The sequence below is a fragment of the Dipodomys ordii genome, unplaced genomic scaffold (assembly GCF_000151885.1).
Source record: "Dipodomys ordii isolate 6190 unplaced genomic scaffold, Dord_2.0 Scaffold85, whole genome shotgun sequence".
Lineage (NCBI taxonomy): Eukaryota > Metazoa > Chordata > Mammalia > Rodentia > Heteromyidae > Dipodomys > Dipodomys ordii.
This window is the reverse complement of record NW_012267301.1, coordinates 3,274,447-3,293,367: the sequence shown is the minus strand read 5'-3', so window position 1 is coordinate 3,293,367 and position 18,921 is coordinate 3,274,447. Positions and strand designations below refer to the sequence as shown.

Genomic DNA, 18,921 nt, shown 5'->3' with positions numbered 1-18,921 from the left:
GCCCCGCCGCCTCCTCCCTCCTCCCTCCCCGCTCGCTCGCTCCCTCCCCCGGGCCGGCTCGGCGCTGACTCCGCCGCACGCTGCAGCCGCGGCTGGAAGATGGCGGGGAACGACTGCGGCGCGCTGCTGGACGAGGAGCTCTCCTCCTTCTTCCTCAACTATCTGGCAGACACGCAGGTACGGCCGGTCGGGGTCGCAGGCCCGGGGCCAGCGTGCCGAGATGGCTGAGCTGCCGAGCTGCAGCCGCAGTTGCGGAGGTTGGGACGCCGCGGTGGGCACGCGGGGGAGATCGGGGTTCCAGGCTGCTGAGCCCCCCCTGACGCGTGCCTGGCGCTGCGCCCCGAGACGGGGCGAGGGAGCCGGAGGTCCCCGAAGCGCGGCCGCAGCCCTGGAGACACCGCGCCGCCGGGCAGGGTCTAGCCGCGGCCACCTGAAGTCGGCGCTGCCCCGCGGGCAGAGCTGGGGGTGCCGCGCTTGTTTTGGGGGAGACGGAGCGGCGTCGAGGAGTGGGGGGCCCTCAGGCTGGCCCTGGGTGCTGTAGGCGCGCCCTCAGCGCCGGGTACTTGCTGCCGTACTTTCACGTGGACTTGTGGCCGCGGGACCGGCGCCTGCCCCCCATGCCCGGAGTCTCCTCGACCCCCCCCCCAAACGATGCTGTCGCCCCCCGCAGCTCCCCACCGGCACCCGCAGCCCCGAGTTTCCAGCCAGCGGCCCGCTAGGGGCGGAGGGGTTTGCGGGGCACGTGGACGTCCCCGGCGGAGGCAGCGCCTTCCTGGTTTCGCTCTCCCGAGGAGCTCCCCAGGGGGAAAGCGAGGCAGGCTGGGGACGGAAGGACGATCCGGGGGTGCCCGGGTCCCCCTGCGGCGCGCGGCCCCGGCGCGCGCTCCACGACGCGGGGGGAAGGGAAGGCTAGGCGGCGTCCGGGGTCGGGCCGAGCCGGGAGCCCGGCCGGCCGCACGCGCGTGACAGGAGAGGTGGCTCTGGTGTGCCGGGGGACGGAGGCGAGGGCGAGGAAGCCGGTCGCTCGGAGACCCGGAGGGGGGTGCTGCCGGGACGAGCCCTAACGGGGAACGCCGGCCCCGGGCGTGCGCCCCCTCCCGCTCCCCATCTCCCCCACCCTGCGCCTGTTGCGAGCATAAAGTTTGGCCCTGGAGTTACGAGCTTTCGCTCCGAGCGCCCGGCTGCGAGGCACCGGCCGGCTGCGGACGCGGCGGAGCCTAGGGGGAGACCGCGGGTGCGGGGCCGCGGCGGGGTGCGGACTGGAGCCGCGGGGCGGAACCCCACGGGGCGTGCGGGGGGCCGATCGGTACGGGGACTGGGAGTGCGGGTGCCGGCCCGTTTTGCATAACGCTGGGCGGGAGGGGGAGGCGGAGGGGCCGGGAGTGGGAGGGGAGAGGGAAACTTTGCTCCGCGTTCGACCTGCCCGTCTCCGGGCGGCGGCAGCTGTCATGAGACCGGGTGGGCGGGGAGAGGCTTGCACGCCGACTCCTTGCGGCGCGACGCGGCTCGCCCGGGGACGCCGCCGCCCCGAGCCTCCCGCGCAGCTCTGAGAAGACTCCGGGTGGTGACTTCAGGGCTGGCGGCCGGGACGGCACGGCGTAGCGGTGTGTCGCGGAGAGGAAGCCCGCCCCGCGCGGGAGTCGGCCGCCCCGAACCCACTGCGGACGCCTCTGCGTCGGGGAGCCGCGGGGCCGTGCGGTCGGTGGCGGGCGGGCGGGGTGGGCGCGCTCCAAGGGTCTCGCAGCCGAGGCCCGAGGAGCCGGTGGCTGGGGATCGTGCGTCTCCAGGCGGGGGGCACTGTGGGACGAGCGGGCTGCGGGGCTGCGCGCGCGGGTGTCGGCGTGTGCACACGCCGCGCGCGCCGGGCGCGTACCTTTACCTCTGACGAAACTGCGGTGGAGCTCCCGCCGAGGTCGCCGGGCTCCGTCACACGCCCGGCGCGGGTGTCAGCGCCCAGGGAAGGTCCCCGCCCCGGTACGCCAGGGCGCAGCGCCTGGGGACCCGGGGACTGGGCTGGGGAGGGAAGGGTAGAGTGGCTCCTGGGAAGACAGTGCCCCCCCTCCCCTTCTTTCACTTTTTTAGTGGCCTGGGGTCGCCTGCGTGGGAGGCCGGAAATAGCCAGGGAGAGCCGTTCAGAAACGCTTCTATCGAGAATTGTCTCTTTTGGACACTGTTTGATCCACCAGTAATGAATTATTTGTCCTTTGAGCCGCCAGCTTAGCCTGCTACGCGGGGGCAATTTCACCCAGGCAAACTAGACAATTGGGTAATCAGGTGTCAGGAGAAGCTGTGTAGTGAAAGTTAATCTGGGACGTTTGCTTTCCCCCCCCCCCTTAACCTAACCACGTGACAGGCGGAAGCTCTGGTGATCTTTGAAAGCCCAACTTGGGAAATGTAATTGATAGGCCGAGCTTTGTAGCCACCCCTAGAAGGCTTTGAGAGCGGAGCCCAAAAAGGACCTGGGCGGGCCATCTCGTGCCTCCTCATTTTACAGTTGGAGCCAGAGGCTTCCAGGGGTGATCGGCTTGTGCAGGATCACTCAGCCAGGGGGTGACAGAGCCACCCAGGGCTCCTGACTCCAGGTCCTGTGTGTTACCTCGAAATAGCACTGGACTTGGAGTCAGAAGGCCTGAGTGGAGTCGCTTTCCCCACCCGCTAGCTGAGTGAGCCTGCCGCAAGCCATTTTAACTCCTGGAACCTGCTTCCTCCATCTGTCAAATAGGGGCTGGTGGTGCCGCGGAAGCCCAAGTGTGGGGTGAGCTGTGTTTGCATGTGATATATCTGTTCCTGCAGTCCCTTCTTCCCTACAGCCCTCCTGTGACCCTTCCTTCCTCCATCCCTCCCATTGGGAGGTCGCTGGTGGGAAAATAGACTGTCTCTGTCTAAAAGATTTTGTTGTCTTTGGTGACTAACACGGTGTTAGTGAAAGAACTGTGTTTAGGAGACTTAACTTCTAGTCACTAGGGCCGAAGGGCAGAAAATTTAGTGGAATTGGGATTGTGAAAGTTTCTTGGAAAGGTTTAAATCATGTATTCCAAAGGACTTTGGGCTATTTTCACCTTTGCTTAGGTGATGGGCCTTTCTTTGCCCACCGGTCCTGCATGGCTTTCTCTTCAAGTAGGCCTTCCTGCTTGGCTTGCCCTGCTTTGTCTCCTGATTTTCATAGCCTGTTAGACACTTTTAGTGAGTCCTGTGTCCATAAGATTCTGGAAGCTAGAATTATATCTATATCTTTGTGCCCACATGTCTGTGTGGAAGCCTGTTCTTTTGCTCAGCTCTTGGCTGGGCACATGAACTACAGACAGGGGTACGGCTGGGCCTTGCCAAGCAGAAGCTCCCAGGCTGGCAGGGGAGACAGCTGGGCAGCAACTGTGAAGAGAGGAATGCAGAGGGTTGCAGCTGTGGGGAAAAAGCTGATGCTCCCAAGGCATTGGTAAGCCCCCAGTAAATTCTGCTTGTATGAAGTCACTTGGGCACTTGAGATATTAGACAAATATGCCCAAGATGTCAGTGATGGAAAGAACTTTATAAATCACCTAGTCCTAATTCTTATTTTAAAATAATCACAAAATTGTTTGCAAATATAGCCAAGCATTAAGGAAAAGTTTGAAATATGTAGTATTTTTAGGATAGGCACTGTTTTCATATATATATTTTTTTCCAAGACTTTTGTCTTTCCTATTCATATAGTCCATTTCTTTTCTTTATATACTAAGCTGTGATTTGAAATCTTTGTAACCTGCTTTAGTTTGGTCCTCCAGACAGTGTGTCATGAATATCTCTCCCATCAGTAAATATTCTACTCTGTATCATACTATCTTAATGGTTATGTAGTATCTCATTGAATGTTGAATCAGCATGTATTTATCTATTTACCCAGTCTCATGTTACTCATTTAAGTTGTTTGCAATTTTTTGTTATCATATGCAATGCTGAAATGCATATTTGTTCTTTCCTTCATTGAAATTCCTAGAAGTGAAATTGCTCCATCAAAGGATCTGTGCAGGCATTTGGTCAACACATTTCTGGAACGGCCTTCTAGAAAGACTACTGATTTACACACTCACTGTCATTGTGTGTGAACAACTGGTTTCCCATATCCAGATAACTTGTGTTTTTTTTTACCTTTTTGTTTGTTCATCAATAAATTTGTCATCTGGATTATTTGAATGTGTATTTCTTTCATTGTGATATTGAACTTGGCCCCTCAGGGGACTGTGGCTGCTTGTGTTCTGTTCCATGCAATGCCACGTTTGTGCACTTGGCCATTTTTGCAACTAGTATCTGGCCTCCTTATTGTAAAGCTGGAACTGAGCACCACATGGAAATGGGTAAATGACTTGAAGTCCTGAGGCACCCATGGGAGGTCTGGGTGTCAGAGAAACAGGCCAGAGTTCTCGCCTATGCTGGAGCAGGTTGAAGTATAGCCCTGGTAGCAAACATTTGCCCACTTTTCACCTGCATGAGACCAGGGGAGTAACTTCTTCACCTGAGTTCAGTTGGGGACATGATCCCCAGAGGCCCTAGGCTTTACTTTCCCCAGGCTGCTTGGCTAGTGCTAATGATCAAGATGCCTATGAAAAGCACAGGCCCAGCAGCTGGGCCCTGTGGGCTCAGATTTCCCTTTGCCTTGGGGCCTCTTCTCTCCAGCTGGTAGGGGCCAGCCAAGAGCTCTACTAGGCTGCCATGAGTCACTCTCTTCCTTTCGTCCCTGAAATAATAGCTGGAGTACTGGCCTGAGTCAGAAGCAGCCTCACAAATGGGGCCTTAGGCTTGGAAGTGAGGTCACGACAGGAGCACTGCAGCGCTAACAGCTGTCTTCTTCATTTCCATCACCACGACATTTATATAGCACCCGCAGGATCCTGTGCACTCTGCCAGCTTTCTCTATGTACAGTGTAGGTGCTATTTTACAATTCTATGGTTTGTTTGAGTGCTCACTGAAGAGCTAGGGTTAGTGGATGGTGTGCCCCTACTGTAAGCTTCCTGAAAGCAAGAAGCTGTTTTCCTGGTAATCTGAGCCACCAAAGGCATGTTGAGGAGAGAGAAGACAGAATTGTAAAGCCTAAGCCTCATGTGTTATTTTTTAATTGTGCCAGTCCTGGGGCTTGAACTCAGGCCCTGGGTGCTGTGTCTTTTTTTGCTCAATGCTAGGCTAGCAGTCTACCACTTGGGCCAGAGCTCTACTTCTGGCTTTTTAAAATTTTGTTGGTCATGGGGCTTGAACTCTGGGCCTGGGTGCTGTCCCTCAACTCTTCAGCTCAAGGCGAGTGCTCGATCATTTGAGACACAGCGCCACTTCTGGTTTTCTGGAGTTTTACTGGAGGTAAGAGTCTCACTGACTTTTATGCCAGGGCTGGCTTTGAACTGTGATCCTCAGATCTCAGCCTCCTGAGTAGCTAGGATTACAGTTATGAGCCACCGACGCCTAGCTACTTCTGGCATTTTTGGAACTAAATATCTCATAAATTTTGTTGCCGAGGCTAGCTCTGAACCTGAATCCTCAGATCTCAGCCTTTTGAGTAGGTAGGATTATAGGCATGAGCCACTGGTACCCAGCTAAGCCTCAGTTTCTTAATCTGTGAAATGGGGATAATACACTCTATGTAAAATGAGTATTGACCTGCTGTCTATAAAACTTGGAACCCTCTCTTTGGAGCACTTTAGGATGATAGAATTAAATCTAGAACTAACTCCTGTACCCACTCCTGTGGCAGTACCGAGGATTAAATTTAGGGTCTTGTGAGGCAAACTACACTTACAACTTGATCCATACCCCCAGTCTGTGTAATCATGTACACACACACACACACACACACACACACACATGAAACGTATAAGAGTGGTTGGAACCCAGATGAAATTATTCAGAAGAGAATGTACAAGGTAGCCAAGTTTCTCAGACTTGTAAACACTGGGTTGGTGAAGAATCATTTGGGTTGGAGTGACTTCTCTTCTCTCTCTTCTGGCCTAGTGTTTGTGAGGAGTGGATGCAAACCAAATGACAATATGGATTTATATATCTGTTCTCATTTAGGTTATGTTAAATGTCACTTAGAAGATCACTCCAAGATATTAAGCCCCATGAGGGCAAGGATTTTTGTTTATTTGATTCATATTCTTTTCTTTTTTTTCTCAGTTGTGGGGCTTGAACTCTGGGCCTGTGTACTGTCCCTGAGCTCTTCAACTCAAGGCAAGTGCTCTACCACTTGAGCCATAGTACCACTTCTGGTTTTCTGGTGGTTTATTGGAGATAAAGAGTCTCATGGACTTTCCTTCCTGGGCTGGCTTTGAACTACAGTCCTCAGATCTCAGCCTCCTGGGTAGCATGAGCCACCGGCTTTTTTTTTTTTCTCTACTGAGAATAGCCAAATATCTGGTTCACAGGAGATGAGATGTTTTCATCCTCATTAAATGAACCTAAATACTCACCCTCTAAACTTCTTCAGGGTGTGTACTATTTCTCATTTTGTATCTGCAGTTCAAGAGTGCTTGGGAAAGGGTTGAGTAGAAAGGGCTGTGGAATGAATGGAATGGCCTCTGGTGTCCTCCTCTCTATCATCTTAATGAATTTAAATCTTGCTTGAAAGCCCATAAGCCAGCCATCCTGCCTCTGTGTGTGTATGTGTGTGTGCGCGTGCGTGCATGTGCATGTGTGTATCTGTGTATGTGTATATCAGTTCTGAAGCTTGAAGTCGGGGCCTGGGTGCTGTCCTTTAGCTTTTTTGTTCAAGGCTGGCCTTTTATCATTCAAGCCATACTTCGACTTTCAGCTTTTTGCTTATTAATTGGAGATGAGAATCTTACCGACTTTCCTGCCTCAGCTGGCTTTAACCCATGATCCTCATATCTTTGCCTCTTGAGTGACTAGGATTATAAGCATGAGCCACTGGAACCTGGCCTATTCTTCTTACACCCAAGTACAGAAATGCCTTTTACCACCCATGGTTATCTGGACATCTTTTGGTGCTGAACCTAGACTGAAGGCTCTGGAAGGGTGAGTGAGAAAGTTTTCTTCCCAGACCAGTGTATCCTGATTACAGTGGATGAAGACTAGTTGAGATAATGCCTGTAAAGTGTTCAAAAATGTTTGACCAATAGTTCATAGTAAGCCCCCAAGCTTCCATCACCAGATGCCACCATTACCAATGTGTGGCCCCTCTTACTCTATCCACCACACACTACATTGTGTCTGGGTATGTCATGTGTCTCTCTGAAGAGACTTGAGGCTGTGGCATGGGTTATTCCCAGTCACTTAGGAAGGTTGGTTCTGTTCTCAAATTGAGGTACAAAAAAGTGGATCCGTTGTTTGAAGTATAATAGCTCATGAATAGTTAACCCAGGATTTGAACCCCACCTGGTGTCATGTTAGACCCAGTAGGCCCTTATAGACCCACCCACCTTTCCCAGAAGAGAGTGTGTGAGGTGACAGATAGGCCCAGGCACCTGATTCCCTGGCCAACACTTGACTAGCACCAGACTTCGTGTGTGTGTGTGTGTGTGTGTGTGTGTGTGTGTGTGTGTGTTGGCTCTGAGAGAGGTCAGAGTGGGTGTCCTCTGAGAAACACTGGTGCCTGCAAAGCCTGGGCTTCGGGTGGCCGCTGGAACTCGGGCAGGTCTCCAGGGACCCTGGATGTGTTTCTTGTAGTTGACTCCCAACCCAGGACCATGCAGTGAGGGAAGTAAGTGGGGATGTGGATGGTGTTCTGTAGCCTGCTTCACAGAGCTCAGAGGAGAGGCTGTCCTAAGATCACAGGTGAAGCTGGGCACAGGGCCTGCAAGCTCATGGTGACAGCCTAACTCTCAGGTTCTTTTCCTGTCTGGCTCCTTCCTCAGGACAGTAAGAGTTGCTATCGGAGTCTAGAGTAGGAGACCGTGGAGACTTTACAAATGGGAGGGGAAAGTCATTGATTAATTATCCCCAAAGGCCTGCAATTACTGCTGGGGGTTTTACTAGGAAAATAAACATTTGTTCTAATTGTTTAGGTGAGTATGAGGGCTCTGAGTCTAGGGTTGGGCTCCCTGGGGATAAGTCTTAGTGCTTGGGCAAGAGCTTCTGGTGCCTTGGCCTTTTCTTTTCCCAAGTGAGGCTGAAAATAGCACGAACTTTACAGGGTTGTGGACTGGCCTAGTGGCTTACACCTGTGATCCCAACTACATGGAAAGTAGAGATCCGGAGAATCACTGTGGGAAGTGAGTCTTGGCAAAAAGTTAGTGAGACCTCATCCTAACAAGCTGAGCATGGTGGCATGTGCCTATCATTCTAGTTACTTAGGGAGGCATAGGTAGGAGGATTGAAATGCAGGCCAGTTTCTGGGTAAAAACAAGACCAGAGACCATGAATTCAAAAGCTCTTCCCCTCCCTAGTCCCCCAATGCCACCCAAAGGGTTTTAGTGCAGATTAGTTGAGGTTCAATTGATAGTGGTCCTGAGTATTAAGAAAAGATAAATGCAGGCCCCGAGGTCTAGGTCCACAATCCTGCCTTGCCCGAGATAGTGGCTGCTAAAGAATCCCATCTTGCCTTAGTAGCAATAGCAAAACTGACTTCCAGACAAACAAATCCAGCTAGATCCCACTTGAAAAGAGGTGGAGAATTAGGAGGTAGTGGCCAAGAACTAAGTCTGGGCTTTGGAGCTTTAACTGCCTAAAGTTTTAAAATCAGGGCTGTACCATTTACTAGCTGTGTGACCTTGAGTAAGAGTCTGTATCTCTCTGACCATGTTGCATATGTCAAATTGGGAACTTATATTCTTTTTTTTCCTCTAGTCTTGGGGCTTGAACTCAGGGCCTGGGCACTGTTCCTGAGCTTCTGTTGCTCAAGATTAGCACTCTACCACTTGAGCCACAATACCACTTCTGACCTTTTCTGTTTATGTGGTACTGAGGAATTGATCCCAGGGCTTCATGAATGTTAGGCGAACATTCTACCACTAAGTCACATTCCCAGCCAGGAACTTATATTCTTGTAGGATGACTTAAGGTAACTGCAGGCTTGTAACACTGTTCAGCAAATGGCAGTCACTTCAATGATGACAATGACAGTGGTATAAAACATAAGACACAAATATCAACTTGAGTTTTCTGGGTGTTGGGAGTACTATAGGGAGTACCATCTTGCTTCATATTCTTACCTTGAACTAAAGAAACAACCTGGAAACAGATGTGAGGATCTATCAGGTGACTCAGCTGGGACAGGCTGAGACCCTTGGTTGCCAGGTGCCTGATAGCAGAGGACTCCACTGTCTGGGACCTACTGTCTGGGCACTCAGCTGTTGGCCGAGATGGCTGCTCTTCGGCAGGTCTGCAGCCGTATTTCCTTCCTTGTGATTGCAGTTGCAGCAGCCGGCCCACGAGTCGCTCCCTGATGTTGCCATGGCAAACATCCTTGGCAACGGGGCTGCTTGCGCCTTTATTTCTGGTCTCAAGCTCTTTGCAGGGAAGTGTGGGACCCAGAACACTGGGGAGGGTTCTGCCCCGGCTCTTGGGCTCTGAGGCTGACCTGGCTTTCATGCTGCTAGCCAGCTCAGGCACAGCAGGGCTTAATACATCTGCAGCACATCCTGTATAGCCAGGAGAAACAGACTCATTGGTAAGGCATTCCAGAACTCAAATGCCCATCCATCCACCCATCCATCTATCTGTCAAGTACTGTGTGTGTGACCGTGTAGGCCACGCTGTGCCTGATGCAGCAAAGGCAGAACAGCATGATATTCTTAATGTGAATCCAGGCACTAGGTGTTCCCAGCCTCCTTCATCTTCAGCCAAATCTTTCAGCAGCTATGCGGAGGGAGTCACAGTTGCTAGTGAGCCTTCTCTAAGAAACCAGCCCTTGCTAGCTGCTAGTGGCTCATGCCTGCAATTCTAGCTTCTCAGGAAGATGAGATCTGAGCATCATTGTCCAAAACCATCCAGCCAGACAAACTGAGAGGCTCTTATCCAATGAACCAACAAAAAGCTAGAAGTGGAAGGGTGGCTCGAGTGTTATAGCACCAGCCTTGACTTTAAAACAACAACAGAACTAACAAGAGCTTGAGGCTCGGAGTTTCAGTCCTAGTACTTGGGGGAAAATAACGGAGGAAGAGGAGGAAGAGGAACAACCAGCCCTTTCAAGAAGAAGAAGAGGTTGGGTACCCTGGGGCTCATGCCCATAATCTTTACCACTCAGGAGGCTGAAATCTGAGGATTGAGGTTTGAAATCAGCTCAGTCAGAAAAGTTAGTGAGACTCTTATCTCCACTAAACTACCAAAAAGTGGAGCCTATGGCTCAAGTGGTAGAGTACTAGCCTTAAGCAAAATGAAGCTGAGTGATAGCACCCAGACTCTGAGAGTTCAGGTACCAGGAGTGGCAAATAAATAAATAAATAAAGAGGCCAAGGAGAAGGAGGAGAAACTATCAGCCAGAAGAAGGGGGAGAAGGAGGATGAAGTAAAAGAAGCAAAGAAGCAGCAGTCAGTAGCAAATAGGACTTTCCAGAAAATGGCTCTCCTAGCTCCTGTGCTAAATTCTCCAAGGAACCTCATGGAGCAGTCCTCACAATTGGGTAGATTGAGGCTGAGCAGCATTTGGAATAGTTTTGCTGTTCCTCCTCTCGTGGGCCCTAGGGGGCTTCTCTCTCTCTTTTTTTTTAGTCTGTCATGGGGCTTGAACTCTGGGCCTGGGCGCTGTCCCTCAGCTCTTCAGCTCAAGGCTAGCGCTCTAGCACTTGAGCCATAGCACCACTACCAGTTTTTCTGGTGGTTTATTGAAGATGACTCTCACAGACTTTGCTTGCCCAGGCTGGCTTTGAACTGTGATCCTCAGATCTCAGCCTCCTGAGTAGCTAGGATGACAGGCGTGAGCCATGACCCCTGGCTCCCAGGGGCTCCTCTCAAGAAGTATATGCCTCCCTTTATACACTTTATATGTTTATATCTTTATATATATGCTTATACCTTTATGTTTCATCTCCAGATACATCTTTCAAGGCCCAGCTCAAGTGCCACTTTCTCAAATCCCTCTCTTAGAAGTGCTCCCTTTGCTGTGATCCAGTCTGTTAACTGCATCCCTAGCCTTTTGTGTTCCTTGTTATACTGGTGAGGTTTTGTTTCCTTTTGGGGGGAGTGCTGGTACTGGGGCTTGAACTCAGGGCCTAGGTGCTGTCCCTAAGCTTTTTTTGCTCAAAGCTAGTGCTCTACCACATAAGCCACAGCTCCACTTTATGTTTTTGGTAGTTAACTGGAGATAAGGGGCTCTTGGAATTGTCTGTCTAGGCTGGCTTTGAACCGTGATTCCCAGATCTCAGGCTCCTGAGTAGCTAGGATTATAGGTGTGAGTTTTCTTTTTCATTTTTGTGATGCTAGGAATAGAGTACTCTAAGCAGGCTTTCTACACTGAGCTGAACCTCCAGTCCTGCCCTGGTGAATTTATATCCACCCTTTAGCCACCTCAGAACACACAGACACAGACAGGGAAACTGTTTTATGAGGATAGGTTTAATGTCCTGGTGAGGAGTTTGACTTGGCAGGTAGTGAGGCATCAGCCAAAGATTTCGCCATCATGGCCATCATTATCATTATTAACAGTAATCATGCAAAATCACTACCATTTAGAGGTTGCTTGTTATGTGTCAGGCCTTAGGCTAGAACCTTCAGATGGGTTAGACTTGTCTAATCCTCGGTCTGCCAGTGAGGTTGGTACCCTGATAAATGAGAAGGCGGACTTAGGGAATCACAATCACTTTCTCCAAGCCACCTGGGAAGGCAGCCACAGGGCTGGGATGTGAACCTAACCCTGCCAGCCTCAAAGCACAGGGTCCTGACCACCTCAGTGTGGCTAATCTAATGAGGTACACAGAAGCCCCTGAAATGGGCTGACAGGGCATTAGTGGCATAGCCAGGGCACCGGGGAGGCCAGACTTGCCTCCATGGTAGGGCTTAGGATAAATGAACTACATGGGAGAGGATTCCCCAGATGAAACAGGGGTGTAGAAGATTTGGGAGATGAGTTGTATAAGGAAAAATGTCCTTTTCTTCAGGGCCTGCTTGTGTGCCAAGTCTGTTCTTAACCTTAAGGTTTATTAACCAATGCACAATTGTCCTCCACTTGTTGTGATCTTACTTTGTGTATTTCCTCTTCCATAGTTTCTTCTCCATCTTGTCAGGACTGGAATTCTCCAGAGGAAAAGGATGTGTAAAGCCAGCCCATCATCAAATCTCCCTCTGCCTGCATGGTGTCAGGCACACTACAGGCCCCCCAATAAACCCTTGATGAGTGAAGAAGTGCTGATTTTTCAGAAGGTGTACTTGACATTCACCTGGCTCCAGAGGCTCCTTCTCTGGGCTTGGAGCTATGTTGGGGAGAACGTGAAAATATTGTTCCCATCGCACCAGGGGCTCTGCCCTTGTCCCTGAGATAAGCCTTGTACACAGGAGAATCAAAAGCTCCCTATCAGAACACACCTCTGAGGGGGTGGTTCTTGGTGGAAGGTTAAACCATGTTAGGAACCCAGCCCATTGCCCAGGACAGCATTCTGCTCCCAGTGGGGAGGGGCTCAGAGTTTCAGGAATCTTCAATACTGTCCAATGTCCTTCCCCTCCAGGGAGACTGAAACCAACTCCTTCCATGGGGCCTCATTGCACATTGCCCAACTGATTATTCCAGAGGGACACACAAGGCTGGTCTCCACTCAGGCAGAACAACAGGGGTCCAAAGAAGTGAAAGGGCATGGGAGGACTTGGGGAGCAGTGGCCACAGCTTTTATATTAATTCCAGGTTATATTACTCTTTTCTTGCTGGGAATTCCCTTTCATAATCCATTCCATACCTTTCCCACATAGGGCCATTTTGCTCTAATTTTCACATGGTTGGAACAGGCCTGGACATCATATTCCCACACTCATGGTAGGCAGTGTATCTGTTCCATCGGTGTGTTTCTGTGTAGACCTCGGGTGAGTAGTGGGGTTTTATCAGTGGCAGAAGCAAACAGCAGCATCCATGCCAACATGGGACCATTTAGTAAGGGAGCAAGGGAGCCAACACACCCCTCTGCTTCTGACTGTGTTATAATATAACACAGTCAGGATTCAGTAACAAGAAAGGGCAAAACGAATTGGTCATGCAGTATACTATTCCTGAGGAAAGGTATATGCCATTTAGTATTCTCTGAGAAGTAAAGAAATGTGAAGTACACTTTGCTACTGCCATCTAAAGAAGCATAAAAAAGTCTTAGCCTTCTAAGTTACTTATAAACTTTGCTTATTATAAGCACACATTATTCCTTGATGATGCCAGATGAATAGGGACTTAGACGAGGCATAAACCTTTCTTTCAAACTTAATACAGTCTGGAGTGAGATATTGTCTCCCAGCTCCCCAAGGCTGCTGGAGGCATTGCAAAAAGCTGATTGGAACAAGAACAGGGTAAAGTGTATAGTGAATTGTGGAGCCTGGTCCTCAGAGTCAAACTGTCTGGGTCAAACCTCAGCTTTATGATTTTTTTTAGCTGTGTGATTTAAGGAATTAGATAGCTACTCTGTGCTGTAGTTAGCCAGTTCCCAAATGAGAGTAATGATAGGACTTTCCTTGCAGGCTTGGGAGAGCTAATCAGTAGTTCTCAGCCATGAGAGCACACCAGAATCAACAATGGAGTGAAAACATTCATAATTACACATCTGGCATTGCCCCAGGCCTCTTGAATGAGAAGCTTTGTGCACTGGCTCTCAAGCTTCTGTGTCTTAAAAAGCTTGCTTTAATGTCCTAAAGTCAGATACTATTTGTGGAGTGTCTGACAATACTGCTTAACGGTTGGTTCTTTCCATAGTTTGTCTTTTCTACCTGATTTTGGAACACAGGATAGCATTTACTTTATTAATGACTAGGCAATTAACAGAAAAAGCCTTTGTGTGTGTGGATGTGTGTGTGTGTGTGTGTGTGTGTGTGTGTGTGTGTGTGTGTGTGTGCTGATTCTGGGGTTTGAACTCAGGGCCTCATACTCTTACTTAGTTTTTTTGCTCAAGACTGGCACTCTACCATTTGAGTATTGCTTCTACTTCTAGTTTTCTGGTAGTTAGTTGGAGATTTTTCTGCCAAAGATAGTTTTGAAGCATAGTCTTCCTGTCTCAGCTGAGTAGCTGGCACTTGCCTCAGAAAGTGCCCTCATCTAGTACCTGAGGAAAAGCAGGTGGCTTTCCTTTTTGACATTTCTATTTGACCTTTGTAAAATCCTATGTAGTAGGCAAGAGGAGAGCATTCCTGTTTTATAGATGGAGAAGTGAAGTTCGGGGTGGGGTGGGGGTTGCAACTAACAGGTTTTCTAATATTTGTCTTCATCTCAAGTCCACCTTCCTCGATTCTCAGCCACACACCCATGAATGGGGCAACATGTGTGACAGGGGTCAGGATTAGAGAGAAAGCGAAGAAAGAGGTGACATTGCCCCAAAAGAAATGTACTCATTACCTGACTGCTGACACAGTAACCCCTCTGTGCATTACTTTTATAATGAGAACAACAAAAAATTAGTGGGTAGGAAGGGGAAAGGGAAGAAAGAGCCAGAGAGAATGCCTGACATCTGCAGATCCTCAAACCAGTGTTCATTTGATTTTTCGGGACCCTTAGAGACCAAAGGGTGTGGGTCATATAATCTCGGGCTTTACAGTGGCTTAGGGGCAGCAGTGAAGTGGGGTCCACTTGTGGTGCCCATTGACTGTCCCCCTGGCTGCATACGCATGTGCTGTGAGGGTCCAGTGGGCTCGTGATTGAGAGAAGTCTTAGCTGCTGTCCTGAGATGTGCTTGCTTTTCCCTCTGCCTGGGTTTTTTTTTTTTCCTGAAATACTTTTGGGCCTTCTGTAGGTCCTTAGGTGTCATCTTCTTCAGTGAAGCCTTCTCTGACCCTCCTGTTCACCTTACTGTCTACCCAAGACCAACCTCTTACTTTATTTTCTTTTATTTTGCCAGCCCTGGGGCTTGAACTCTAGGCCTGGGCACTCTAGGCTTGTCCCTGAGCCTCTCTGTGCTCAAGGCAAGCACTCTACCACTTGAGCCACAGCACTACTTCTGGCATTTATTGGAGATAAGAGTCTCATGGAGTTTCCTACCCAGGCTGGCTTCTTCAAACCCGTGATCATCAGATCTCAGCCTCCTGAGTAGCTAGGTTTACAGGCATGAGCCACCAGTGCCTGGCTTGGCCTTTTGTTTCTTTAACATGGCTCTCCAGGACAGTCTGTTAAACATTAGTTCCTTGGCTGCCTCCTACTGCTGGTACCCAGAGCACCCCTCAGTTCTAGACCTGGGCCCGGCACCTGCATCTTGCTTTCTGTTTCACTTCTGTATTTTTTTCAATTGGTGCTTTATTATGGAAAAATACACAGAATACAAAATTTACCATCTTAGCTATTTTTCAGTAGCATTAAATATATTCATAATATTGTGCTCAATTCTACCATTGGCCTCAAATATTTTTACTTTTTTGATTTTTTTCCTAGGGCCAGGGTTTAAACTCAGGGCCTTGTACTTACTTCATTTGCTCACTTGGCTGGCACTCTATTACTTGAGCCATGCCTCCAGCCTGGCTTTTTTTCTGGTCATTTTGGAGATGGAGTCTTACAGATTTCTCTGTCCAGCCTGGCTTCAAACCATGGCCATCTGGATCTCAGCTGTCTGAGTAGTGAGGATTATAAGTGTGAACCACCAATGCCTAGCAATTTTGTTAAAATCAGTGCTGGGTTTTGAACTCAGGGCCTTGTGATTGCCAGACAGGCACTCTGCCACTTGAGCCACACCCCCAGTCCTCCATAACTCTTTTTTCTTTTTGTCTGAGACTGGGACTGGAACTTGGTATCTTTTGCTTATTGGTTGTTACTGTTCTACCCTCTTAGCCACACATCCAATCCCAAGGGTTCTTTCTTTTTTTCCCCCCATAACTCTTTTCATCTTATAAAATTTTAGGTTTGTTCCCCACCTAACTATAATTCCCCATTTATTGTCAATCCCTCTCCTAATCCTATCCATTCTCCTTTCTGTCTGTGATTGACTAAGTAGAATCATACAGTATTTGTTCTCCACCGCCTCCACCCGCCCTCACCACCTTTCATTCTTCTCTTTCTTTCTTTCTGCATGCCAGTACTGGGACTTGAACTCAGCTTCACACTCTCTTGCTTGGCTTACTTGCTCACAGCTGGCCCTCTACCATTTGAGACAGTGCCTCTACTTTGGGCTTTTGCTTGGTTAATTGGAGGTAAGAATCTCATAGGTTTGTGTGCCTGGGTTAACTTCAGACCTCTGTCCTTAGGTTTTAGCCTCCTGAGTAGCTAGGATTACAGATATAAGCCACTAGCACTTGGCTGTCTTTTTTCCTTTTCAAACTGACTTGTTTCACTTAGGATAATGTCCTTAAGGTTCATCCACGAGGTAGCATATGTCAGAATTTGTTTCCTTTTTAAGGCAGAATAATATTTTGTTGTAGGCATCTACCCATATTTTGTTTCTCAGTTCATTTGATGACGGATTCTTGGGCTGTTTCCACAGTAGAGCTATTATGAGTTATGGTGTCACAAACATGGTTATGAAGATACCTACTTGGAGACTTTGCTTTCAGATACATGCAGAAATAGAACTGCTGGATCCTATGGCAATTCTATTTTTAGGTTTCGAGACACAACCATACCTTTTTCCTGTGGCAGCTGCACCAGTTTGCATTCCCACCAAAGGAACACAAGGCTACTAGTTTTCCCACAAGCTAGCCAGCAAATTTTAGTTTCAGGTTTTGATAGTAGCCATTCTAATGGCTATCTTACTGTAGTTTTGGTTTGTATTTCCCTCTTGATTAAGCATATTTTCATACGCTTATTTTTCATTTGCATATCTTCCTTGAAGAAATAAGCTATTAAGCGGTTTGACCATTTAGAATCAGGTTGCTTGGGATTTTGCTACTGTTAATTCTGTTTTTTGTTTGTTTGTTTGTTTTTAATGTGGGTTATGGTGCTTGAACTCTGGGCCTGGGTGCTGTCCCTGCTCTAGGCTAGCTCTTTACCACTTGAGCCACAGCTCTACTTCTGGCTCCCCCCCCCCCAGTTAGTTGGAGATAAAAGTCTTAAGGACTTCCTTGCCTGGGCTGGCTTTGAACCTTGATCCTCAGATCTAAGCGAGGCTTACAGACATGAGTTATCACTGGTGTCCAGCATATATTCTTTTTTTTTTTGGTGCCAATACTGGGGCATGAACTCAGGGCTTCATGCTTTTGCTTGGCTTTTTTTCTTAAGACTGGTGTTCTTTCATTTGAACCACACCTTCACTTTTGACTTTTTCCTAGTTAATTGGAAATAAAAAGCTTATAGACTTTTCTGCCTGGGCTGACCTTGAACTACAATCCTCAGATCTCAGCCTCCTGAGTAGCTAGGACACAGGTCCTAGCTTGAGCCACCAGTGCTTAGCTTCTCTAGTTCTGTGTGTGTGTGTGTGTGTGTGTGTGTGTGTGTGTGTGTTTTGTCAGTCATGGGGCTTAAGCTCTGGGCCTGGGCACTGTCCCTGAGCTCTTTAGCTCAAGGCTAGCAGCATTCTACCACTTTGAGCTGCAGTGCCACTTCCGGTTTTCTGGTGGTTAATTGGAGAGAAGAGTCTCAGACTTTGCTACCCCGACTAACTTTGAACCACAGTCTTCAGTTCATAGTCTCCTGAGTAGCTGGGATTACAAGCATGAGCACTGTGTCAGGCCTTTGTGTATTATTGATAGCAATCCTTATCAGTCACATGATTTGCAAATATTTTCTCCTATTTGATGGGTTGCCTTTTAATTCTATCTACAGTGTCTTTTGGTTCATAAAATTTAAAATTTTTCATGAAGTGTATTTGTCTTATTTCCTGCGTTTGGTATTATACCTAAGAAATCCTGATTAAGCACAGTATCACAAAGCTTTTGTCTCTGTTTTCTCTGAAGCATTTTGTAGTTTAGGACTCTGACCCATTTTGAGTTAATCTTTGAGTTTGATCTGGGGCATTTCTGAATATTCGTTGAATGAATGAGTTGTGGGCAGCTCTGAAGCTGCACCACATTGGCCCCCATGCTGAGCTCACTCAGCCTCCCAGTGTCCCTCTTTCAAGGAGGGCTCTGAAGCTCAGGGTTGAGGTGTTTGGGTATAGTTCCTTTGTTGACCCAGCTACACAGAGAGGCCCCTGGGTGCCAAGCTGGCTAGGATGACCAATGCCTTGCCCCAGAAGTCATGCCCCAGTGCCCCAATGACCTTCGGCCACTTTCTCCCTGGGGTGAGGCAACCTTTAATTCCTGTCCTGTGGGTGTGGCCCTGTACCTGCTCTGAGGAGCCCTAGGCACCAACCCTCTCTAGTACTTGCTCTTTGTCCTAGTGGCTGAAGGAAAGGCTTTTTGGCCCATACTTGCTGGTCCATCCCTCAACAGGAATGTGGTAACTGCCCCCCCCCCCCCAGAGCCTGTTGTCCCACTGCCCCTGGGCTGGTTGTGAGATTGGCTGTGGGCCACACATTGCACCCAGAGAGCCTAGAGAACCAACAGGATGTCTTGGGTTGAGGCTGGAGTAGATTTAGAATGGTAGTTGGATTGGTCGGTAAAGCTGAGGGGAAGCAGGTGGGCTACAGGGGCGGAGACAAGCGAGAGAGTGAGAGAGTGCCAGGCACTGGTGGTTCATGCCTTTAATCCAGGAGCAAAGCTTTCTCACATTTGTAAATCCAGTTTATCCTACAAAGGGAACTACTGCCACATAGAAAAAGAAGGAGGCCTGAGATCTGAGGACGGAGGTTCAAACACAGTCCAGGCTGGAAAGTCTGTGAGACTCTTATCACCAATTAACCACCAAAAAGCTGGAAGAGGAGCTATGGCTCAAGTGGTAAGAGCACTAGCCTTGAGCAAAAGAGCTGAGGGACAGCACCCAGGCCCTGAGTCCAAGTCTCAGTACCAGAACACCACCCCCCCTCC

At 49.2% G+C, this 18,921-nt stretch overlaps 1 protein-coding gene across 2 annotated transcripts in view; it reads left to right on the top strand.

Moving 5' to 3' along the window:
* The first annotated feature begins 88 nt into the window (after positions 1-88).
* The window catches only part of Ppargc1b (peroxisome proliferator-activated receptor gamma, coactivator 1 beta), a 106,303-nt gene continuing 87,470 nt past the window's right edge, over positions 89-18,921 (top strand). For both annotated transcript variants that reach the window (XM_013025477.1, XM_013025476.1), the window contains exon 1: positions 89-177. In XM_013025477.1, coding sequence (XP_012880931.1) covers positions 100-177 — 78 coding nt within the window. In that variant the 5' untranslated portion in view covers positions 89-99. The remainder of the gene's footprint in view (positions 178-18,921) is intronic.